This window comes from Anomalospiza imberbis, chromosome 3 (assembly GCF_031753505.1).
Source record: "Anomalospiza imberbis isolate Cuckoo-Finch-1a 21T00152 chromosome 3, ASM3175350v1, whole genome shotgun sequence".
Lineage (NCBI taxonomy): Eukaryota > Metazoa > Chordata > Aves > Passeriformes > Viduidae > Anomalospiza > Anomalospiza imberbis.
The window spans coordinates 6274187-6299513 of record NC_089683.1 but is presented as its reverse complement, the minus strand read 5'-3'; the positions used below and the strand labels follow the sequence as shown (position 1 = coordinate 6299513).

The 25327-nt window shown below is 43.3% G+C and overlaps 2 protein-coding genes across 5 annotated transcripts; one reads left to right on the top strand and one right to left on the bottom strand.

Annotated features, from left to right (window-relative positions):
• The first annotated feature begins 3002 nt into the window (after positions 1-3002).
• ENPP5 (ectonucleotide pyrophosphatase/phosphodiesterase family member 5) lies at positions 3003-17275 on the top strand. Of its 2 annotated transcripts, none has more exons than XM_068183242.1 (4): positions 3003-3099; positions 4947-5816; positions 8857-9033; positions 10360-17275. In XM_068183242.1, the coding sequence occupies exons 2-4, from the start codon at positions 4952-4954 to the stop codon at positions 10728-10730; spliced, it is 1413 nt and encodes a 470-aa protein (XP_068039343.1). In that variant the 5' UTR covers positions 3003-3099; positions 4947-4951; the 3' UTR covers positions 10731-17275. The 2 variants fall into 2 exon arrangements, with proteins under 2 accessions (XP_068039343.1, XP_068039344.1); XM_068183243.1 differs by lacking the exon at positions 3003-3099 and adding an exon at positions 3166-3307.
• ENPP4 (ectonucleotide pyrophosphatase/phosphodiesterase 4) lies at positions 16625-25305 on the bottom strand. Of its 3 annotated transcripts, none has more exons than XM_068183246.1 (4): positions 25282-25305; positions 21949-22813; positions 20866-21036; positions 16625-18479 (listed from the first exon to the last, which is right to left on the bottom strand). In XM_068183246.1, the coding sequence occupies exons 2-4, from the start codon at positions 22769-22771 to the stop codon at positions 18115-18117; spliced, it is 1359 nt and encodes a 452-aa protein (XP_068039347.1). In that variant the 5' UTR covers positions 22772-22813; positions 25282-25305; the 3' UTR covers positions 16625-18114. The 3 variants fall into 3 exon arrangements, with proteins under 3 accessions (XP_068039347.1, XP_068039346.1, XP_068039348.1); XM_068183245.1 differs by lacking the exon at positions 25282-25305 and adding an exon at positions 24485-24627; XM_068183247.1 differs by lacking the exon at positions 25282-25305 and adding an exon at positions 24506-24529.
• Positions 25306-25327: the final 22 nt, after the last annotated feature.

Here is a 25327-nt window from a genome sequence, read left to right as displayed (position 1 = left end):
ACAAGGGAGGAAGTGTTGTAAAAGCTCTTTCCCACAGGTCTATTTGAAGTGTGGAGTATATTTGCTTTGGCTTGGAGGGGAGAGAAGCCAGCACTGTTTGAGGCAGAACAGCAGCAGCACTCTGGATGGAAAAGCAGGAACCCTGAAAGACCCTACTGCAGAGAAGCTCAGAAAGCTTAAAAAACCAGCCTGAATTCTCTCTCCCCTTCTGTCAGTATGTTCAGTAACTACACAGATCCTGGGGCTGCAGCAAGAGTCATCTTAATATAGGATTGTGTCCTGATGCCACAGCTATAAAGCTTAAATAGGGACATTGTTAGGAAGGTTCTTGCTGGAGTAAGGCTGGGAAAGCTGTGAAGTGTAAGCAGCCTTGAAGTTAAAGAAAATAAAGATATTCAGAACTTTAAAACAGACTTCAGGATGCAGAGTCATGTACCCAAGAGCTGTGTTAAGGGCCCGTTTGAATCAGGGGCTCCCTCACAGCATTAAGAGTATCCAGAAAGAAAGTTTAAACTTCTCTATTATTCTCACCAGAAAATCAGCCTTCTTTTAACAAATTATGTAACTGATCATATATCTAGTGTGAGAAAGTTGTGTCTACATTAGTGTCACACAGATGTGTTCTCTTCACTGTTGGGTTAACGAAGGTGAATGTTTTGAATCCATTTTAGAGCAGAGTTCTTGTACAGAAATTTCTGACAGAAATGCCATCTGTAAGGACTGGTGGATCCTTAAGTGTCAGTTTGGCAAGTTGTCCTACTGTGGGTAGCTGCAGAAATATTTCGTGTATGTTGTTGTAGATTTAAAAGCATTGCTCATGGTTTCATTCGAGTGTCTGCATTTCTGACACGGATGTGACATATCTGTATATATTATAAATCAATACTATTTTTAACCACATATTTTGTACAAATATTCACATTAGCGCTGTACTTCAATGAAAATCTATTATGGTATTAAACATTTTGGTGGAATTAGCAAACTCCTTGTCCTTGCTTTGCTTTCATTTTATATCAGTGTTAAGCAGCTGAGCCATTTCTGGCATCCAAGGCAAACATTATACTTTCCAGCTCTTCATGTTGTTCCTTAAATCCAGGTGCACCTATACCCTCTAGTGACTAATCCCAGCCACTGCAGAGGCAGCTCCCAACACCTCTGGATCCGAGTGAGAACCCAAAATCAAACCTGAACCAACAGTAAATGCGAGCACAGGTTTTTCTAGCTAATGAGTAACAGCGTGGGACAGCACACTGCTGTTGAGGGACACCCAGCAAGAGATTTCAATATACAAAGGTGCAGTTTTAAAACAACTTTTTCCTTTTTTCCTTTTCTCCAAAGTTTCTGGTGGGGTTCACAGCCAGGAATCAGATGATGAACTTCGTCCTACAGGTGCAGAACAGCGACATCCACACAGGTTCTACCAGGCACAGCAGCAATGTGATTCCCCAGGCTTGGACTAGCTCAGCCTCACACCTGTAACAGGACAGCAGTAATGAAGGAGGGGGGAAAAAGACATTAAGAAAGCATTAGAAGAGCCTTGTTCCCTAGTACAATCCCTGGTGGTAGGGTGAAGGGGAGAAAGGTATCACATATATGTGTATAAATATAAAATTATATTTATTTATTTATTCACTAGATCGGCAGTGCTTGTGTGTGTATATATATATTCACCAGATAGGCAGTGTCAGCTATAAAGTGATTAAAAGCATCATGTTTGATTCTGGGATTCTATATGGTTGGACTTGTTGATCCTCAAGGTCTCTTCCAACCTTGACAATTCTGTCATTCTGTGTTCCCATGCCCAGTAAGAGGATAATGGTTTTGTACACTGCCGTGAATTGGGGTGGGGTTTGTGTACATACACAGGACATGGACTTTGGACTACTTTGGACTCTTACGTAGCACAGATCCTCAACCAGGAAAGGTGGGAAACCTAGCTTGGATTTTTGTCCAGTTCAGCAGTTTAGATTCTAGTGAGATGGGGAAGGATAAATTCATTTTCATTCCAGGGCATAGCTGTGGGTCTGGACATCAAAAGGTGGGGAAAACCATCTTCTGGGAAGCAAATGGAAAATTCAGAGTCTCAGAACACAAGGGGAGAATAAAAGGCTGATAGCAAAACAGCATCAAAGCCAATTTTAAAATTATTATTATTTCTAACTGAAGAAGCACTTCCAGATATCCAGAGAATGAATTTTACTCCTTGTTTTACAGCCAGCCAAGCCAGACCTGCCCAATCTCTATGGCAAGCAGTAACGCCCTTACAACCCTAGGGCTGTACCGGGGAGCCCGCCCCAAACACCCCCCGAGGTCACCTCACCCGTGCCCTGGGGGTTCTGGTGACAGCGGCTGACCATGAGCCAGCTGTGCCCAGCTGGGCAAGAAGGCCAAAGGCACTTGGGCTGTACCAGCCATGGTGTGGCAGCAGGACCGGGCAGTGAGTGTCCCCTGTGCTGGGCACTGCTGGGGTCACCTCCAGGGCTGTGCTCAGTCCTGGGCCCCTCGGTTCAGGGAGGCCATTGAGGGGCTGGAGCGTGTCCAGGGAAGGGAACGGAGCTGGGGAAGGCTCTGGAGCACAGGTGTGAGGAGGAGCAGCTGAGGGAGCTGGGGGGGCTCAGCCTGGAGAAAAGGAGGCTCAGGGGGGATATTCTGGCTCTGCACAACTCCCGGACAGGAGGAGACAGCCAGGTGAAGGCCGGGCTCTGCTCCCAGGGAACAAGGACAGGACAAGTGGTCATGGCCTCAAGCTGAGCCAGGGGAGGTTTCGGCTAGACATTGGGAAAAATGTCTTCCCAGAAATGATGATTAGACACTGGAACAGGCTGCCGAGGAAGGCCGTGGAATCGCCGTCCCTGGAGGTGTTTAAGGAAAGACCGAACGCGGCACTGAGGGCCGCGGTTCAGCTGACGCGGCGGTGCTCCGTCTCAAGCTGGATCTGTGACCTCAGAGCTCTCTGCCGACCCAAACCACGCCGCTGCCTCCGTCATTCCGTAATCCCGTGTCCCCCTCCCGCCGTCCCGCCCCGCACGCGCCGAGTGACGCCGCCGGGGCCGCTCCCGGGCCGGGCCGGGCCGGAGCCGCTGCTCCGCGGCGCCTCAGGTAACGCGGCGGCTCCGGGGCGCGGGGGGTGCGCGGCCTCCTCCGGCCCGGCCTGGTGGGGGTGGGGGTGCGGGCGCTGCGTGTGGGCAATGGCGGCCTGGGCTCGGCGTTCGCGTGTGCCGGGCTCCGGCGGCCGCCGAGCGGGGCCCGGGGCGCTTCTCTGTCTGTCTTGCCCGTCCGTGTGGCAGCTCCTGCCCTTGGCAGTCCGGTGGGTTCGTCCCCCCAGAGCCCCTCGGGTCCCCAGAGTTTTGTGGTGCCGAGTTCTGCAGAGACCCGGGTCAGTAGATGTGCTTAGGTGGTGTCTGGGGAAGAACAGTATGAGAGGGCCTTGGAAAAAAACCAAACCAGCCGTCATTTATTATTTATTGAGAGCATGCAGTTTAGGAATTAGAATAATAGAATTAGAGATCATGCTGAGATCATTAGTCATGTAAAATTCGGAAGTAGAGACTTGATTTCACTTGAGAGGACTTCAATCCATACTTGTCCCTCCCCAGAAGGGGAATTTATGGGTTATGTCTAATTTGGCAGCTGGGATTCCAACAACACAACAGTGTGTTGTCCCTTCGTCCTTCAGGTTCAGCTGGAAGAAATCTCCTGTGGAGATTACCTCAGGTGGATCTGAGGTAATCAGTAGCCTTTGGGTCTGTGTTGTTTGCTGAAAGGGGAATTAAGTGTCTGGAATGTCAGTTTGTTCTTAGCAGAACTCAAGGCCTGGATTTTAATTTTGAGATACACACAAGTTTGGTGTAACATTTGACCGCCTGCAAGTCACAGAATCCTAAAATCACAGAGTGGTTTGGGTTGGAAGGGACCTTAAAGCTCATCTCATTCCAACTCCCTGCCGTGGACAGGGACACCTTTCACCAACCCAGGTTGTTCCAAGCCCTGTCCAACCTGGCCTTGGATACTTCCAGGGATGGGGCAGCCACAGATCCCATTCCATTGTTGCAGTGATATTCAGATGATTGTTACACCATAACTTCTTATATTCACTAGGATATTTATGTACTCTGAGTATTAAATGGGTTTATTGGTTGCAAATTCACCATCTTCCAGCTGAATTTCAGTGGTGATTGAGTCCCAGAGGATTGCTGAAAAATGGAAACCTAAAAGGAACTGTGAGGAATGTTGGTACCACCCATATGCAGGATTGGATTGAGCAATATCTGGTCTTGTGGTTAAATGAGGCTGTTGAGCAAAAAGTGGGGAATATTAGCATGAACTTTTAGGTCAGTTACGGACAGGGAAGTTCTGTGTGAGGATTCTTACTGGGATCTTGCTTTGAGTAGATATCTGAGTTTTAAACAAGAAATTGTTTGGGAAGAACAGGAGAAAACTGGGGCAGGGGATCACAAGCCAATACAATGTGAAATTATGTGTCGTATTTTGTCAGATAAGGACATAATAAGGACTGTTAGATGAGGAATACCTGTCATAGCTAGGAGTAGTCAAAATCCTTGAGTCTTATGATCAGAATTCGAATCATAGAATGGTTTGTGTTGGAAGGGACCTTAAAGATCATCTTGTTCCAACCCCCTGCCGTGGACAGGGACACCTTCCACCAGACCAGGTTGGTCAGAGCCCTGTCCAGCCTGGTCTTGAGCACTTCCAGGAATGGGGCAGCCGCAGCTTCTCTGGACCTGTGCCAGGGCCTCACAGTAAAAAATCTCTTCCTAATATCTAATCTAACCCTGTCTTCTGTCAGTTTGAAGCCGTTCCCCCTTGTCCTGTCACTGCATACTTTTGTAAAATATATCTTAGAGTATATAAATACATAAGGAATATTAGCCACTCATTCTTAAAACTAAGTTATGACTTTGACAACTTCTGCCTCTGCTCAACAGATGCCATGTTGCCTCAGAAGAGGGGACAGATACCTTCCAGAATAGCCATGAGCGGTTATTGGAAAGTCCTGGGAATTTTCTTACTCTCTCTTCCAAGTGCACTGTGTCTCCAGCCAGTCCAGCCCAGAGTGCTGCTGGTGTCATTCGATGGCTTTCGGTGGGATTACATCTACAGAGTGGCCACTCCCAATTTTCACTATGCCATGAAGAACGGGGTGCACGTCAGGCAGGTGAAGAACGTGTTCATCACGAAGACGTACCCCAACCACTACACGCTGGTGACCGGGCTCTATGCTGAAAGCCACGGCATCGTCGCTAACGAGATGTATGACCCTGTCCTGAACGAAACCTTCTCCCTGAACAAAATGAACACCCACAACTCCAAGTTCTGGGAAGAGGCCAGTCCAATATGGGTGACGAACCAGAGGGAAGGACACAAATCTGGTGCTGCTATGTGGCCTGGAACAGATGTGAAGATACATGGAGTCTTGCCTACACATTACATGCCCTACAATGAATCTGTTCCCTTTGAAGACAGGGTAGCAAAGCTCATTGAGTGGTTTACATCAGAAGAGCCCATCAACTTTGGTCTCCTGTACTGGGAACAGCCTGATGAGGCGGGACACGTTCTGGGCCCAGAAAACCCACTTATGGAAGCGATAATCAGTGACATTGACAGAAAACTGGGATATCTCATTTCTGAACTGAAGAAGGCGAAGCTGTGGGATGTGATAAATGTCATAATCACAAGTGATCACGGAATGTCACAGTCGTCCTCAGAAAGGCTCATTGAGCTTGATCAGTATGTGAGCAGAGAGCTCTATAAAGTCATCGACCACTCTCCTGCAGTAGCCATTTTGCCAAAAGAAGGTAGGAGCTACAGCAGTAACGTTCCTGAGGAGGAATTGAGTATCCTAACTTTATAGACTGAGTTGGTCGTAGCAGCACTGAGGGCAGTAGGACATCAGCCTTGAATAAGGAGTACTTGCAGGATCCTTTTGTTCTTCTTGTGGGCTCTGTCAAAAGCCTGGATGAACTTTCAGAAATGAAAAGGGACCCAATCTGTTTGCTGTTGACTAATATTGCCAAGGATCCTTTAGTCCTTGTGAGAAGTAAGATAATCTAATGGCAGTATCAAGGCTGAATGGCGCTCTAGATCATAACACCTGAATCTTACATATCTTGCCTTTCATCAAGATGCTGAAGCCATAGTGGAAGAATTATATTTCTAACTCAAACAGTAAACTGAGAACAGATGAGGATCTGATAAAAAGAAGCCTGTGTTGGCTGTTTGATTGGCTGCCAGCTATTGTAGTTCACTTGATTTTTTTTTTCCCTCTCATGCTGAACAGCCAGACAGATACATTCATACCATTTTTATTGAGATAAAGATGGGCAAGAACGATGTTGGAATCGAAATCTGAAATCTAGTTGCAGTCACCTAAGGGTTGCTGAGGTGTCAGGTGTATGTTTAGTGTCACTACTGCATCTGTTTTTTATTTTGATGATCAAGTACTGTAAACTACTTGGTGCAGAAGTGTAAACCTGGAAAATACCCCTGCCCACACAAAAAAGGTGTTAATTTGGAAGTTGAATTTCAAGGTGGCCTTCCGGAAAGGTGTTTTTTAAGAATTCTGTAATGCATCAGTAATGGATAGATAGCACTCTAATGCCTAAGCAGGGAAAGTATTTTGCAGAATTAAATGACCTGTAAATCACTTAATTAAAGCATGAACAAATGTGTCTTGTAATTTTTAATTTGAAGAATACTCCAGATTAAAACGTGAGTATGTCCAAACTGACGTCTCTGCTGCCTGAGCACAGTCAGGCCCTGTAGCTGGTTGCTGTTTCTCTCTGTGGTGATAAAAAAGCCAAGTTTGGAAGCTTCATCCCCATAGAGGCAAACAGCTTTCCCAAGATGTTCTCATTAGTAAATAAAGAAGCTGTAAAAGTAAACTTCAGTGCTGACATCCCCCTAATGCAGTAAAGAACTTTAAGATGTGTAACTTGGTTCTCCTGTCTGCTAAATGATGAAAAGAAACAGTATCTCCGCTACAATTAGATGACAGAATAGTAAAAAAGCCATTTCAGTGGATTTCAGAAACAGCTTGGATTTGATTTTGCCCAGAGATTGAGGTATTTATTACACTACCAATAAACAAGAATTAGTTTGGAGCACAGCTAAAATTCTTTCCTTCAGTGGTACCAGATGTTATTTTTATTATAAAACAATGAATTTCACTGTCAGTTCAGGTATGAGCTAATATGTGCTTAAGTACATAACACTGATTCTTCACCTGCTCTTCAATTTGTCTTTCGTAAACCAAGGGAATGGTAAAATTTAGTGAGATTGAGAAAAAGTTGGAATGGTTAAAAATGCAGCAATTTCTTTTAACTTTTTTGCTATCTATTGCTTCCCCAAGAGATGGATTCAAGCCATTATTTAACCATTCTGGTGTATTAGTGTGTGTGGGGAAGTAATTTGATGTTTACAAAGATGTGGTACCTGTACCACCGCTGGCAATGCTGGCCTTTTTCTTGCATTTAATATAAATATATTAATTCAAATAATTAGTATAAAATCAAGTTTGCTATACTTAGGACTTCTCCTCCCTGCCATCCCATAAGAAAGCTGGCATAGCAAAATTAACTGTATTACTAATATAGTCCTAGAAATGCTGCATTAGAGTCCCTCTTCTTGTTCCTGTAACTATCTCTGATACCTTCGCTTTTGCTGTCTCATCTTGACCTTTGTTTTGTTTCTTAATTTAGTGATTCTTTTTTTGGTGCCAGTTTGAGATAAGTAACATTAATGTATTTTCCTTCAGAATTTCTATACTGGATTCTAGGAACTGAGGGGGAAAAAGAAGATGGATTCTCTAGAAACACTGGCCACTTTCTCCCAAATGTTTTTCACTGATATCCATTCAAAACTCCATGGATACTGGAAATGGCAGTCTGAAAGGGGCCTGCAGACACATGGTGCATTTAGCTGCATGTGTTATACAAATACTTACCTAAATCACAGAGCTGAGGGATTTGGTGTTTCACAGGAGTGTGTTGTGTGCACTCCATGGCTCTCATGGAATCTGGCCTTAAGTGGAGGTGGAGAATGAAGAAATTTGGTCACATGTCAATTCCTGCACTTGCTTTTGAGTTCCTGGCTGTTCTTTTTCCTCCATTCTGTGCTCTGGTGTTCCAGCCAGCTTGACCAACTGGTTGTGGCTCTTCAGTGGCTTTTACTGGAAAGGCAAGCTCAGAAACTGGAAATAAGCAAATAAAGAATTGGGGGTGGAAAATGCCTAATTATTCAGTGTCAGTAGAGCTCTTGAGGGTTTGTGCTCACTTGACTAGGGAAGGGAAAGGAGCAGGCACCGGGAATACAGAGGAGTAGCTCATGCTGTTGGCTGTTATTAAATAATAAGGGAAAGCAACAAACTGCTTTAAAATAGATGAAAAGTGTCACTTGTCACAGCCAGCTAGGTGACAGAATTTGGCCTGAATGCAGCCATTACCTCACAAACAGGTTTAGGAGGTGTCTTCTTGCTTTCAGGCATTGCATAAAGCTCAGAGGGTTTGGTTCCTTTTCCAGGAGACAACTGAATGCTTTCTAACTCATTCCTGTGAGAAGTTTACATTCTGATAACTGAAATGAGGCATTTTTTTTTTCTAAAATTAGCAGGACAATTATTGCATGGGAACAGGCTGTGAAGTCTGGTGCTGAGGGGGATCTCTTCTGAATTTCTCACAGGAACTTCTCTGCACACACTGTTGTCTCTTACAGTTATAATTCACTTGTGGGAAAGTGCAGTTTGCCCTCTTCTTTCAGCTGTATTTTAACCACTGATGAGTTCAGAAAACACACTGGTATGTTTAATTTTTGTCTTTTGTTTCTTTTGTTTGTTTGAAGGCAAACTGGATGAAGTATATGAAGCTTTGGCCAAAGCTCATCCCAACATGACTGTGTATAAAAAGGAGCAGATTCCAGATAGATTTCATTACAAACACAACAGGAAAATTCAGCCCATCTTAGCAGTGGCTGATAAAGGATGGGAGATTGTACATAACAAAACTGATGGTTTTCTATGTAAGTATTCTGTCTTTATAGAGTTTTGCTGTATCTTCCAAGGCAGGGACCTTATGTGGTACTTTTATCTCCTAGTATCAGCAACCAATGTTCATTTTTAAAATTTTTTAAAGCTGGGAGGGCAAACTAAAGTGTGTGAAATTTATAATTTTTTCCCTGATGGGATGGGAATTACCCAACTGTTTGGGGAGGAGGATCTGCACTTACTGTTTCTTTAAACATTAAACTTACTGAGATAAGATCAGTCACATGTTTTGGTGGCCCCATACTTGAGGTCTTTCAGGATATAGCAAACCAACAGGCATTTCCCGAGAGATTAAAAAAGAAAGTTGTACTAGATGTGTTGAGTAGAGAGTGAACAGGGTTGTTTTATCATGTTTTATTTACTGCAGAAGGGTTGGGTTGGAAAATACAAGAACATTTTCTGAAAGTACCCAGCTTGTCTGGATGCTACACTTAGAGTAACCTCATTCTATTGTCACAAAGAGTCTTTGGATATTGTGTTCCTGCACACCAGTGATTTTCATTTGCCTTGGAGGAAAAAATGCATGCTAGGTGATTTGGAGGAATAAAAACCCCAGCACTTTTCGAGTTCCTTACCTTGCATTTTTGAGATGTATTACAGGTAGCATGGAGACAGTGAATTGTAACTTCTTGGTAACCTAAAATACAGATGTTATATTGTCAGTTCTTATATTTCTAATTGAGAACCTTTTGAACTTTGCTGCTGGTTATGAACCTGAAGAATGTTATCAGCAAGACTTAACAAGATTTTCAGTAGCTGCTGAGAGCACCTTCTTGTGCCTGTGTGTTTGACATGTTCCCAGTTTTTAATGTCCCTGTTAGGAATGGGCACTGGACACCCACCAGTGAGTTCTTCTTCCTTGTTGGGGAGTTGATGGTGCACAAAATTGGACAAAATGTCAGAGTGTCTCTTTGAAATCACATGGACAGTCTGACTCTACATGTTTTATTAGAATTTTCTCTAAGAGATGTGGACTAGTTGCTAAGTTGGAGTTTTTCCTTGAGGAAAATCAAGGAAGTGTGGGTGTACACAGTGTGCCATTGACAATGCTGTTACTGCCATATAAGCTCATTTTTCCCCCCTCTCTTTGTTAAATAGTGTTCTCTGATGTGGGTTTTTTAGGTATTTTCTCTTTGTAGTTCTGAAACTTGGTATGTGCTAGGAGACATTTATGCTGTCAATCAAAATAATTCTCTGTAAGGATGGCTGTGCCTTTTCTGCATTCTGCTAATTCTAGGAAAATGTTCGATGCTTGTTTTGCAGCTTTGGAATATTGACCTTTATCTATCTTTTTTTTCTAGTTGGTAATCATGGATATGACAACACTGTACCAGAAATGCATCCTATTTTTTTGGCAGTTGGACCTGCTTTCAGAAAGAATGCCACCAAACAATTCATGAATGCTACGGACTTGTACCCCTTACTGTGCCATCTGCTTGGCATCAACCCACTGCCCAACAATGGTTCCTTCAATGCTGTGAAGGATATACTTGCTGAGAAAGTTCCTGGAGCCCGTAGAGCAGATTCCTACTCAACTGTGATAGGAGTCTTCCTGGGCAGCTTGCTTGTTTTGGTTTTTACTGCAGTTTTTGTTAGGCATTTTGTCCTTGCCCAAGCAAATTCCATGCAAATCCGACACACTGAAGCTGCCCAGCCACTGCTGCAAGGTTAATAACACCTGGGATTATTTCCTGTTTGAGGCTTAAAATAAGCCTATGCAAAGAAAATAAACAATGGAGGTGGATTAGCGCGAATATGTGGAGTGAAAGGAGATGGCTGCTGATCCATTGGTACTCTGGGGCGTGTACAGACCAGGGATGGAGAGAGAGCATGTTCCTGTTTCACACTGCAGCCACTTCATCTTCCAGGGCTTGAAGATATCCTGGGTAAACCTGGAAAGCTCTGTGTGTATGTAGACCTGTAGTGACAACAGACCTCAAATACCTTATTATGGCTACTTTTAGGGAAATAACATCAACTGGGGTGCACTTCACAGACTATTAAAGGGTGATTTCATTTCTCACCCTCTTTTTTATTTTATTCTTTGAGGGTTTTTTTGAGTCTCTTTGATTTTAACAAGTCACTGAATGGCACTAAACTTCTTTGTTAGTATTTTTCTTCCCTACCCAAGGAAGCTTTTGCATGGATCACCATTACAGATAACTTGGTGGGTTAAATCCTGCAGGAAAGAACATTGTTATTCAGCTAGGTCATGCAGTGCTAGGTGTCTAACTTTCGAGTTACAAATATTTATTCAAATTACTGTGTTAACTGTAGCTCCAAAATACAAATCTTAAGTGGTATTGCCTTTAGCAATCATAATTAAACTTCTTGATTCTTAATGTTTTAAAAATCTATTTAAGTAAATATAGGTTTTTACCACTTTAGATATGATTTCAGGTAAATGTAGGTCTTTACATTTTTCTGTTTTCTGTACACTGCACTACATTTTCTAGGAGTTCCATGCACCTGGCAGGATAAAGACACATACATGCACCACACCTGTATATCCAAATGGAATATTTTCTATTTCTGTGGTACTAAGAGAGGTGAATAAGTTAAGGAATAAGGATGCTCAGGCTGGTTTCAGAGTGTTGTCAGGCTTGTCCCTGGTCTGCTAGTGGAGATTCTGAGTTTGACTTGTGTCTTGTGCTTTATCTGTTCTGTCTGGGTGGGCTTTGGAATGGGATGATCAGGATTACACATGCAGTTTAAGGGGCAGCTGTATAAATCTAAAGCCATATATGTCCTTAAATCTGAAAAAGCACACTTTACTAACAAAAAAAGGTGTAAGACTGGAGTTTATTTTTCCAGAGGAAAACCTCTGTCAGGGAAAAATATTTATTCTGAGTCAACAAAGGTACATATTCTCATTCTTTTGTATGTGGCAATAAATCTTCTCGCTAGTGTAGCTGTGAGGTTTTTTGTGAGCTCACTTAAATGGTGAGAATCTGCTGACTAAAGTTTGTATGAAAAATACAAACTTTATGTTCTGAAGTGAGAAAAGTTGTCTATTGTTAGACTCCTCCTCTTCTTTCTGTGAGATGATAGTATTTCTCAGCACTTTGTTGCTGAGTACAATGCCTGAAGGAGAAACTTTCAAAATTAGTGCAGAAGTAGCAGACTGGGTATTTTTAAATGCAATTTATGTCTGTATCCACAGCCCCCAGCAGAGGGCAAGGATGGGAACACCTCGGCTTTGGATGTGCTCTGCCAAAACAAAGGCATGACAGTCAGTACTGCAAGGGGAGGGCTGGGGTACAAAATTCCTTTTGCTGGGCTAAATTCCAGACTAAATGAAGATCTGTTGTGTTCCTCTGTAATGACAGGGACACTTACTTAGCACCAATCTGTCTTGCAGACAGATGTGGACATTTCCAGAGGCCACATTTGGCTGCAGTGGATGCTTCAGAGGGAAGGCAATGAAATAGCCCAACAGCTAAAGTGTTATGCTGAAAGTTCAGCTGTAATAGTAGCTTTAAGAAAGCAGGAAAAATGTGCAGGCCTTTTGGAAGACAGCCCTTGATTTGGGAGATGTATATGAAATCCTGTGATTTCCAGCTGGCTCTGTGCTGTTACTGTGCTGTGAACTGCCTTGTTTTCCTGCATTGCCATTTTCTTCAGAAAACACTGAAGGAAAAGGTGTGTAAGGCTGATTGTTAGTGCAGCTGGCCCTTAGCTGTGCCTGAAGTTGAATTTGCTGGCACAGGTAAAACTGAGTGCTGCAGGGGCTCCAGCTGAACCACGACACCAGTAACATATTCACAGCAGTTTTCAGAGACCAGGGAAGTCTTGAGCACAAAACCCAGACCTCTGAGTTGTTACTAATCCCTTCCCTACCCACCTTCCAAAAAGTGGATGGCACAGAGTAAACTGATGCACTGAGTCCACCTTTTCTTGCTTATTTGCAGCTTAAAGATGAATTGTAGCACAACCGTATTGTGTGTTTAAAGAAGATCTGCAGGCTTTGATGAGACAGTAACACTGAAAAATGTCATAACAATGCCATAACCCTCACCTCTAGCTTCTGCACTTTGGAACATGTTGCTTTAGTAGAAATTCTTCTTATTGCAGTAATTTCATAGCAGTGATCGTGGCAGATGTAACAATAACTGGGTTGTAATCTCACAGCTTTTCCTTAAACCTCACTTTAATTGTGGCAAGTGTAGTTCCATCATCAGCCAAAGTGACCCTTGATTTTAAGGAGGGGCCAAAGTTTGTCAGTGTTGATCAGTCATTTGGGACTTAAGATTTACCTGCCCACATACGCAACAAGGATAGAGCAGTAGTTTCCCCCAACAAAGGGTTTGGTAACAATAATATCCGAATAGGCTCAGGACAGGAACGTGAGAATTGTTGATGTCATTGTTCTGTATTGCACTGTGAGGCCCTTCTTTGAGGAGGGCAAAATAAAACTTTGTAAAAAAAAATGAAGGGAATCTTGTAGCATTTGGGTATTTCAGATTAGGGTCAAACATTTCCTTCATTCTTAGGTGTATTTGCAGGTACCTCTTGGGTAGTTCCTTGTTAGGACATTTGCCCAACTGTTAAGTTACTGGGTGTGAGCTTAATGAAATTGAAAGCACAGATCATGCCACTGGAGAAAAGTAGCAACTTTTTTTCTGATGTGACATTTTGTCAGATATCTTTTTGGCTGGGAGGGGGGTGTGGGATTTGGTTTCTGTGATACTCTCTATGATTGTACAAACAAGTTTATTGGAAAGAGAATTTGAGTACACTGTGTATTGCTTGTAACTTAAACTTGGAAACCAAGAATGATGCATGATATGTTTCATTACTGACCTGTAGAGCATACAGATGTCAAATAATTTCTTTGTTTCTTCTTGTTTGGAAATGCTGAATTTAAAAGAAATCTTTGCTATAATGCTGTCAAGCATGGAGTGCTGGCTTCATTGAAAACACTTCTGGAAAGCAAACTTGAACTGGAGGGAGATGACTGGGGAGAATGGTTTCAACTTGTATGCATCCCAAATATTCCTTGGACTCTGCAAAGTGTATACCTTTGTTAAAAATAACTGGAAGTATGATAGAAGTTTGGAATTTTAGGTCACAGTTCTTATATAACAGACTTCTTGTTTCCCACCTTGCTGCCATATATGGAAAAACAGCTATCAGTTACCAATAGTGGGAATCCAGTTTCTTTTACTAAAAAAAAAAATCTTCCATACTTTCTTGGTCAAGAGCTGCAGTAATACTGCTACAAGAAATGCAGTCTCAAAATAAAAAAAAAAATAGAATTAAAGAGCAGAAAAATCAGATTCATTAAATCACTTAGGGTGGAAAAGGCCTTTAAGATCATCCAGTCCAACCATTAACCCAGAGCTGCCAGGTGTGTTGTAAGATGAAATGATGTACAAACTGACTTTTCATACAATCATAGAATAGTTTGGGTTGGAAGGGACCTTAAAGATCAGCTCATTTCAAGCCCCCTGCTCCCCTGACCTCTGTCAGGAGTGTGAACAGCACAATCTTGACCTTCATGTGGGAGAAGGACAAATGTGCAGTGCTTGGGTCCTGTTGTTTTGTAAAATGGAAATTTAACAGGCTTACTTCCCAGTCTTCTTCCCTGCTTAAATAATGCCATGGATGCTGTGTTGGCCATATCTATGCTGCTGTATAAAACTTTCATGGCACGTTTGCCCTACAGTAAAGGCGATATAAGCATTTATTAGATAGTAAACTACAAAAATTGTTGCAAGCACATAAAAATTATAAATTCAGTAGTGGTATCAGCCTTTCCATAATGAAATTCTAATCTGAATCCTATTAACAAACGTCTAATACTGTTTTTTTTGCAATAAAAGATGCTACCACGCATGTTACAGCAAACACCTGTCCCTGTGGTCTGGTCCTTGGAGGTACACAGAGTTGGTTTATTTTCACAGGCAGTGTGTAAGCAGCAAGTTACTGAAAGCAGTGTTTCAGAGCTGTAGTCAGGTGAAATCAGCTCCAGTCTGGAACTGTTTCTGTGATGACAATGCCCAAAAAGCACAGAACCCCAGAGGGGTTTGTTTTAGGGCTGCTGTACACAGTGTGGAGAGTTCCCGTATGGAGGCAGTCAATGTAACAAAACATTCGCCTTCAGTGCTGGGAAACGTCACTAAATATCCCCTATTCCCCTCTAAACTGCAAAGCCAGTTAAGGGTTAGGAACTTCCCTCAATTATCCTGCCCTGTGTGACCGTTGCTGAGTTGTGTCTATTTAGCAAGTCATGAAATGTTGTCACAAACTACTGTCCCTTTATCGCAGCCTTGAGGAAGCAAAAGCCACAGATTTGCTGTTTTTGTTCTGAACTGGCTGCTCAAAAGGAAATCAGCCACTGGCTTTCATGAGAAATACTTCACACAAACCAGAATGAGGCAGTGGAAATGTTCTGTCATGTTTAAGGCTCTGTTGTTAAAAATAATCATCCTTAAATAAATCAATTGCATGTCTTAAAGGCAGAAAGATGTTTTTTCTAGATCCTCTTGATTTGTACATGATCTGTATGAAACTGGATGCACAAGAGCTACTCTGAAACCCTTTGTGCCAGGAAGAACACTCAGCACCTTTACAGACCACACCACATCTTTGGAAATGAAAATAATCAGCAGTGCAACTGGAATATAGTTTATCTTACTTAACACTTAAATTTCCTCTTTAAACCCTTTCCACAGCAGCACTGTCTCATCCTCCTGCTAAAGGGAGGAGGAACAGAGGGTGATAAGGATTTCCACCAGACACAGCCTCTCGCTGGTTTCACAGCAGCTCAGTGCCTGTAGCAGTTCTCATCAGAAGGGGCTGCCTTAGAGCTAGGAGGAGAAATGCACTTAGACCTTGATTTCCCCAGCTGTAGCAACATTCCTATTTCAGGTCAAAGTTCTGCCATCCTGCTTCAGTCAGCATTTAACAGTTCTGGTCACCAAAGCCTTGCTTTGCCATCTGCCCGGGAGGGGAAGCACAGAGGAACTGAGAGCACATGGACCACATGCTGTGTGACAGCTGCTGGGGGAGGGTACAGAGTGGAGAAAATACTGTCCTAACCAGTTTTAGCTTCTAGAAAAGAACTCAAAACTCACAGGTAGAGGACAGGATGTTTGCCAGAAAGGTAAACTCAGTCAAGCCTTTCCAAACACAGGTGATGCAAAGCATCTCCAGTAATTCTCTGACCCTCTGAGGACCCCACTGTGGATTAGAATTACCAGAAACTAACAAAACTCTCTCCAACATAGGAATTCAAGCATCCTCCCTTTTACAGCATACCTAAGCTTAGGTTCTACCCTGCAACACATTCCCTTTGTAGTTACTTATTAACCTGACCTCTTGGTGCATGTAATTAATTAATTTAAATATAGTAGGATGAGGAAGTGACTCTGTGTTCAGTCCAGCTACTGCTCTAGAATACCAACAGGCTAAAATCCAGTACTCTGTCAGTAACAGCACAGATTTTTCAAGGGGTCTGAGCCTTTTTCAATTAATCTGAACTCTTTCAAGTCCCAATTAATTCAGAGTAAAGCATTAGTAAGTAATAATTAGTAGTCTGAAAAAAAAAAAAAGCAGAAGTAGTTAGGTTTTAGATTGTGTTTTTAATCAAGTACAATGGAATCCCTAGAGAGGAAGACACACATTACTAAAACTTCCACACATTTGTAATACTCAAATTTATTTTTTCCAATGGGCAGTTCAAAGTAACCCCTTCCCTCCAAAGTTCCTGCTCCCTCCCTGTTGGACCACTAAATGGCTGTGCCAACACCAAACTGCAATGAATCTGAAGTTGTGAAAGAGAAACCCCATTGCTACCACATACTTCTGTCATTTTATTTTTTAAAACCATCAGACTTGTAGGAAAATTACTTGATAACTGTAGTTCTCTTTTTGGGTTAGCAATGACAATTTAACCTCACTGAAAAATAAGGTACCATTTAAGACTTTCTCAAACTATTTTTTTATAGCAAGTTACTAGATGACCATTAACAAAGAATCAAGAGTTTCAATTAAGAGAAGAGCTAGCTCTGGTCTTCAGCAGGAATTTGCATCTATGTACCTCAAGCATTACAGAGAATTTATTTTTTGAGATAAGATCTTCTAACTTCTTCCTTTAAATTTCCAGGGTTTAAATTATGAGTTTGAAATCCTTGCTTGATGACATGCACATCAAACTTTCAGTTGTTACTTTTTAGCACAACAGCCTTCAAGAGACAATTATGAGTTGGTACACAGGGCAGAACCACCTTTATCTCAAGACCACCTTCAGCAGAATTTGCTCCTGAGAAATTTTGGATAGGGTTCAGGAGCAGTGACTTTACACTACAGCTGATGAAACTGGGTAATTCAAAGAATCCCAGGTTAAACTGACTTCCTTGAGATACGGCAGTAGTGCCATCCCAGCTGGACCTGTGGATCTAAGTCATCCAGAGACACATATCCAGAAATGTCAGAGCCACCTGCCCAGGTTTGTAAGTGCTGAACCACATAGTTTATTGCTCAATATAGAAGAGATATGCACCAGGTTCTTTAATCACTGACTTCTATTTTCTTTCTCAGAAATTTCTTGTCACATTGCTGACTTAGGGTAGAAACAGAAGTCTTGGACCTTCTCTTTCCCCAGATTTAAGGGCACACCAGAATATACTCTCTAAACAAAACGAACTCCTAACTCTCAATAAAGTTTTTCTTTCCAACACAGGTGCAAGAACACTAAAAGCAGTCAATATTAATTTAATACAAAAAAGCAATTATCATTTACAAATATTAAAATTCCCTTTGTCTATCCTGGCTAGTCACACTCTGGAGTCTCATTCTGAAAGTGTTCAGAGGCTTGAATGAAAAACTGAGCATCCTTATTTTGTTAAGCATTTCTTCCAGTAAAAAGCCACTTGTTTACTGTTTGGTTATGAAAATATTTTTTTCTGACACTAGTCACATAAATCAGCAGGGTCTGGCTGTACAGTATTTTACACAGATAAAGTGCATCAAACAAAGAATGCCATCCAGTGCAAATTGAAACTGTTTTCCTGAAATCACAATGTCGGAAGCGAGGCTCGGCTCTCTCCGCGCTATCCAATCAAAGGATCGTCGTCATCGCTCTGTAACTGGAGCCGGGCAAAGGGCCGGGAGGGAGCCACTCTGTTCTTGGAGATGATGATGATGCAGGTGAAAGTGCTCAGGACCATGAAAACCCCGATGACGATGCCAATGGCCTCAGGGACACTGATGCACCACTGGTCAGCCAGCAGGCACTTGGTGTTGGCGAAGGTGCCGTTGTGTGGCCGCGGGGCGAGCCCCAGCACGTGGCACATCATGGGGTAGATGTCCACGTTGTCCAGGCTGCCGTGGCTGTAGCCGCGCCGGAAGGCGGGACCGCGCGCGGCCAGGAACGGGTGCATGCTGGGCAGGGCGTTGTCATAGCCGTGGTCCCCCACTGCAGCGGGGCAGAGCACACAGTTACTGGCACAGCCTCTGCTGCAGAGCCACTGGTCCCCTCCCCACCCCCCCCCACCCCCAAAGCATGTGTTCTAACCAAAGGTTAAAGCACAACATAAATCAGCTGCTGGATCAACTGCAGAAAAAGCCAGAGTTCCTTCCCTCTTCCCCCAAACCCCACAAGTCTTTTCTCATACTGGCCTTTCCCCATGGTTCTCCCTCCTATTAATCTCTTTTCTTGTCAGTGCATAACATCTCCAGTTTTCCCCATCCCATTTTTCATGCAGAAGTTAAAAAGGAGGTTGCCATTCCACAATGAGTCAGTAGCTAGAATGCAAATTTTGAGTCCTCAGATTTTGGGAAGTCATCTCTCCTTGCAGAATGGACACTTTAATTGCCTATTAAAAATCAGGCACCTTTCCCTTGATAGTGTTCAGTTTGAGCATACTAAATACCCTCAATTCATGCTTATCAGATAAGGTGCTTATCTGAAGGGACACCCAAAGAGTCAAAACCAAAAGACAAAGGATTACTGTGCCTCTGGCAGGCATATAACAAAACCTTTGTGGCTATAAGGTCAAGAGAACTTGGACATCTGGTAGGTTTTTAAGATTGACTATAAACAGCTAAAGAGCAGCCACTGTTATATTTCCTAATAGCATTCCTGAAAAACCTGTCCAAGGTGCCAGAAGTCTCTCACAGCACAGTATTTGAGTGACTACAATTAAGTTTGAGTCTGTTTCTTAGTAACAGTGGAGGAATATTCCTGAGAACTGTTTCCTTGGGTGCCTCAATGAAGCTTCAGATGCAAAAACATCCAGATTCCAACTGATTAGGTCACACTCACCACTTCAGTGAGCTTCCACTAGTCCTTTTTAATGTTTTCCACCATTCTGTTTTTTACCACACCTTGTTTGTTTTGACTCACGTTTCTAGATTGTTTTCCCTGCCTTTTACTATTTGTTTGTTCTGAACAGAGCTACTCCAAGTTCCCTCTCCAACGAAGTTCCCAATTTTTCACCTCTGAAGTAGGATTCTGGTGTGTGGAGTTACTGGTACACTTGGCAATCACTGTGCTGCCATTTCGTTCGTGAAGACAATAAACCTTAAACAGGCTTTTAGGCTAAAGCCTCCCCTGCCTGATTCTGGGAAGCCTTCACAAATAAAACTGATTTGAAAAGAGACTTACTTCAACTGATACAATGCTGTTCCTTAAAAATATTCACTCACTAACTATTTTTAGGTACATGAAATTGAATCTAAGCAGAAACAAGAAAAAGAGAACTCTGATCAGAGAACACCTGTGCTATGTGTTGCCAAATTGAAGATAATTGTAGCAAATCCATGGGGAAATTAAAATATAAACACATCCTGCATTAAAAAGCAGTACTTCTGTACAAATACTGAAAAAACCTGAACTTTATTCTGCAAAGGGCAAGACAGTAAGATCAGCCAAACTGGGAGCAGCCAGGATTTTACACCACTCAACACCCTGTCTCTGACAGCAGACATACAGGGAAGTATCCAGGAGCGATATCCCTGACCCTACCAACCAGCCTGAGCTGTTGGCTGCTCAGAAACTTCCCAGAAGTTGGTACTTTTGTATTTAATTTCTATTAATGGATTTTCCTACCAAGAATCTGTCCGATCACTTTCTGAACACACATAGACACACACACACTGAGCCTTCAACAGCAACCAGAATTACAGGTTGAATCTTCTTACTATTACAACAAGGAAATCTATCTGGAATTTCTTCTTTGAGATACACTTTCCTGTGACTGTTGCATTTTTTAAGTTAATTATCCATGTGTCTTGTCTGCCAAAATAACCCTGCCTGTGGAACACCTGGAAATATATACACACATACATATATATGTATGTGTAATTTGACATTCTAGCAGGAAGAAAGTGCTAGCTTAGCAAGACACTGAGAAGTGACACCTGTTGAGTTTTGTCTTTCAAACATGCTGCTGTGTTCCTACTATTATTAGTATTTTCTGCCATTTATTTTCATTCTCTAGAACATGTATTGTAATATTAAATGTTGTGTGTTGCATGCTTTGATTTATGCACCCCTACATATGTATTTTATATATAATAAAAAGTTAAACCACATCCAGGGAAAGCTTGAGACAGACTGCTAACCCGCCTAAGATAACTCAGACTATTAAATCGAACACGACAAAGTGTTTCGGCCAACAGAATATTCCCCATGTCCTCCTCATCTGTTAAACACTCCGGGCTCAGGCTGAGAATGTTCTAGAAAACGCTGCACTACTCCTAAACCTGCACAGTGCCAGGACTCCCCTTGCTAAATGAGAACCACCCTGCAGCTGACAAGGCAGTTTACCCACACAAACCACAGAGGAACACACACTTACACTTGGAAAGGGACTCGTTCTGTACGATTGTCCAGCCTTCATCTGCAACCAGAATTATGGGCTGGATTCTCTTGTGATGGCGATAATGGAATCTGTCTGGAATTTCTTCTTTCAGATAAACCTTCATGTGACTGTTGCAATTTTTGAGTAAGTTATACACATCTTCTTTGTCTGCCAAGGAAAATATTGCACATGAAACAGCTGGAAATTAACTCCTGATAACTACAATTACCTGTCATTAAACCTAGGATCCATTATTTCAAACTAATTGTTTTTTTTAAAAAAGCACATAGAAAAGGAATTTTTTTCATGTCCCTTACGAAGTGCTGCAATGGTTGAGGTGAATTTCAAAATTTGCTTTCATTTTAAAATCAGACTCCTCCCAGATGTCAGTTTGGGCCTACAACTCAACTTACCACCTGGGCTTGAAGGTCAAAATTCAAGCAGAGAAATCAAGAGAAAGCAATCACCCCCTCAAGCAGCCAATATTTTATCCAGTGCAGTATTTTTTTTTTTCCTGTATGAATCACTTTGTTCATTAGTCTGGCCACAGAGAGGCCAGCAATGTCATGATTGCCTGCTGGAGACTACTCCAAGATACAAAAACGGAATTCATGGTATGAAATCTTAGGTTTCCCTCCCAAAAACAGAAGTGGTAAAACGATCAAAGTTGGGACTAGGTTCTTACATGGAAATTTACACAATGACATTTTTTATTCTGAATAAACACATGGGTTTATTTCATGCTCACTGTGAATCACAGCTGCATAGACTAAGTGAGCAACAAGACAGCAGGCAAACTCAGTACGTGCCTACTTTCTGAACCACCTGCACCAGGGTCATCCTTATTAGCCACAGCAATTTGACAAGAAACTCTCCTTGTCCCAATGACTGCAAAAACAAACTTCCAAATAAACCATAATTCTTTAGCTTACTCATTATGTCAAAGTCCTGGAACATGAACTCCATAGGTTTTGCAAAAGATTAGAACAGTCTAACATACTGTGCACTTTTTAGAGAGGCAAGATAAACAAGATTTAATTCTCAGTATATGCCTTAAAATATAACCAAACCCAAACATACTTTGCCTTGGCAGCACTGCAGCAACAGGAGTCCTGTCTATCAGGGTGTAGTTACTGCGCCCAAGGCATTCATCCAGGACAATCAGCTTCTCTGCAGAACAGGAGGCCATTCCATGGTCACTTGTTATTATGACATTTACAGTGTCCCACAGGCCCGACGCCTTCAGTTTGTTCATAAGGAATCCAACATGTTTATCCACTTCTTCCAACACTCTGCGCATGTTCTGGGTGTCGCTTGGGCCGTACTTGTGCCCACTTGCATCCGGTTCTTCCCAGTAGAGCACGGCAAAATTGACCACTGGGTCAGAACTGTTCAGCCACTCAACAATTCTCTCCACTCTCTCCTCAAACTTCACTGAGAAGTTGTATTTCATGAAGAAATGAGGGGTCGTGTTGTTGATTTTTACATCACTACCGGGCCACATTGCAGCAGCACTTGCTCCCTTTCCCTGTTGTTGATTTGTTACCCAAATTGGAACTGCCTCATTCCACCAGAAGGGATCTGAATCGTTGAACTGTGAAAATTTTTTCTTGGCATCTGCATCGTACATGTCATTAGCCACAATGCCATGGCTTTCCTCATACAAACCGGTCACTATGGTGTAATGGTTTGGAAAGGTTTTGGTGATGAAAGCGTTAATGACTTCTTTTACAAGCACACCATCCTCAATGAATTCCTGGAGATGAGGAAGTTTGTAGGTTTCCAAGTAATCAGCCCTGAAGCCATCAAAGGACACGAGGAGCAACTTAGGTACCAAGTCACCAGCTGAGAGAGCAGAACAGAGGAGGATTCCAGCAAAAAATAACATCAGCATCGAGCTCATTGTGGAGACTTTGAAGTGCTTCCAGCAAGTAATCAGATGCACCTGAAAAATTTAAGCAGCCAAGGCATGTAACCAAAACAATTCTACTGTGACCAGTTTAACTAGCTATACATTATATACATCTTCCTTCCAGAGGGTAATTTCAAAACACCCAGTCTGTACAACCACTTGAGTCAATACTGGATCTCCCTACTGACTTCAGAGGTTTCTCATATATTGTCAGAGTTTTTCATATATTAAAACAAATGTGCAGTGAGATTTTTTCCAACTGAACACTAAATGAAAGGAAGAATTGTTTTCTTTTGATCAGTTACTCCATTGTTGTGTGTGTCCTATTCCAATTCTACATTCCAAGACAGAAAATCAGTACTCTTCCTCATGTTCCAGCACAGGCACAAACACTTGAGCAGTTCCAGACCCACATTTAAGAGTCCTCTGCAGCCCTAAATTCTTATTACACATCACTGTTCAGATCAGAAGCCCGTTTCCTACTATAATTGTAATTTTCCTTTTTCATCTCACTTTGCCTTTTACAGTTTCTACCTTCTAGAGTTACTGGAAGACTTTTCAACCTCTCAACATCCCCATTTACTCATTGCTCATTCCATACACAGAACTGCCAGGAGTAACTTCTCCTTTCCTCCTGAGCTGCTCTAAATCTACCATAACAGCATTTAAATCTGTCCTTCATATACCACACTTTTCTCTGTATTAAAAACACAAAATTAATAACCTTAGCTATGAGGTATTTCTCAGCAAGAAATTAATGATTATTATGAGTGCTAGGTATGATGTGTAAGCTTTTACCTCCCTTAATGTATTATGTGTAACTTCAACACTTTGTTTAGGAAGTTACAGAATGATGCTCTCAGTCTTTAAAAACCAGGAAGTGAAGTTCCAGGTTTCACAAAACGTTCTGCAAAACGTGTTGTTAGGCAGTGTATTTGCTTCTCAAAAAGAGCACCATTCCGGCAAGTTTTCCCTTTATATTTCTTCTATCCTCATCTTCCTTTATGTGCAGACAAACTGTGATTCTAGGAGGCACAGCAGCCTACTTCCCAACATTTTTAACATCAACCCTTTCCCGCAAGCTCCTTAAAACGGCAGGTTTATTTTAAAGGTGTAAGGAGCTTTAATGTTAGCTGTAGCTTCAGCAGTGACGGGAATTCAAAGTACGGGAAGCCACCCCCGCCCCGGTTTCCAACAGTTAAACGGTCTGCAGAACATACAAAAGTTACGAGGATTGTCAAAAACAGCATTAAGACATCTCTTAGCACCGAGGACCTGGAGGACAAACGCCTTTTAAAGAAGAAAAAGGAGAACATAAGGGGGAAAGCAACGCAGCGGCGATGTCGCCCCGTGGATGCTGTCGGGTGCTGTGCAAAGCAGCAGCAGAGCTCTCCGCCCCGCAGTTCAGACACAAACGCGCAGCGTTCCTTCCCTTCGAGATGCTCCGCAGCTGCTCAGCACGGGTGTTTTTATACACAAGTGGCATATTCTAACCAAAAATTAACTCCGCTCCAGGCAAACCCAGCAAAACAACCCAGCTCTGAAATACCGCCAGCACTAGTCCACCTGCTCCCAAAGCTCCCGACCAGGTTTTGGAGTTGCTCTCGGCCACAACGGAGGTTATTCCGCCTGCAAAGCGCACACACGCGGCACCGCCGACCAACCGGGCGCTCCGGGTCGGTTTCACCCACGCCTGTCCCTCACCCGCACTCAGACCGGGCTCACCGTCCCCACAGCCTCCCGCCGCGGGACGCCCCGGTCCCCGCCGGGGCCCCACCGTGAGGCCGCGCTCCGGCTCCGCTCGGGCCGGGACGCGCGGGCGGCACCGGAGGTGACAGGGGGCGGTGGGGGCTCGGCGCCTGCGCACCCGCCGCCCGCGCGGCCCCAACCGACAATGACGGGCCCTGGGGGGGGCGCGGGAGCTCGGCGGAGAGCGCGGCCTTCGCCCGCCGGGATTGGCTAGGGGCCCGCTGGCGAGAGATCCGATTGGCTGCGGCGCGGGGGGCGTGGCGCTGGGATGATCCGAGGGGGGAGCGGGAAGTGAGGGGAGGACGGTCGGAGGGGCCGTGAGGGTTACGAGGGGGGCGTGGGGGGTTTCTTTGACTGAGGTGTCCCAGGGTCAATTAGATGGAAAAGAGCTCTGAGATTATCGAGTTTAGCCTATGGCCGATCACTACTTTGTCAACTAGACCATGTCTCTTAGTGCCGCGTCCAGTCTCTCCTTAAAAACCTCCAGGGACACAGCCTCCCTCGGCAGCTCAGTCTAGTGTCTAAACACCCTTTTTGTGAAGGAATTATTCTTAATGTCCAACTAAAAACCTCCCGTGGTGCAACTTGAAACCATGACCTCTTGTCCTGTCCTTGTTCCCTGGGAGCAGAGCCCGGCCCTCACCTGGCTGTCTCCTCCTGTCCGGGAGTTGTGCAGAGCCAGAATATCCCCCCTGAGCCTCCTTTTCTCCAGGCTGAGCCCCCCCAGCTCCCTCAGCTGCTCCTCCTCACACCTGTGCTCCAGAGCCTTCCCCAGCTCCGTTCCCTTCCCTGGACACG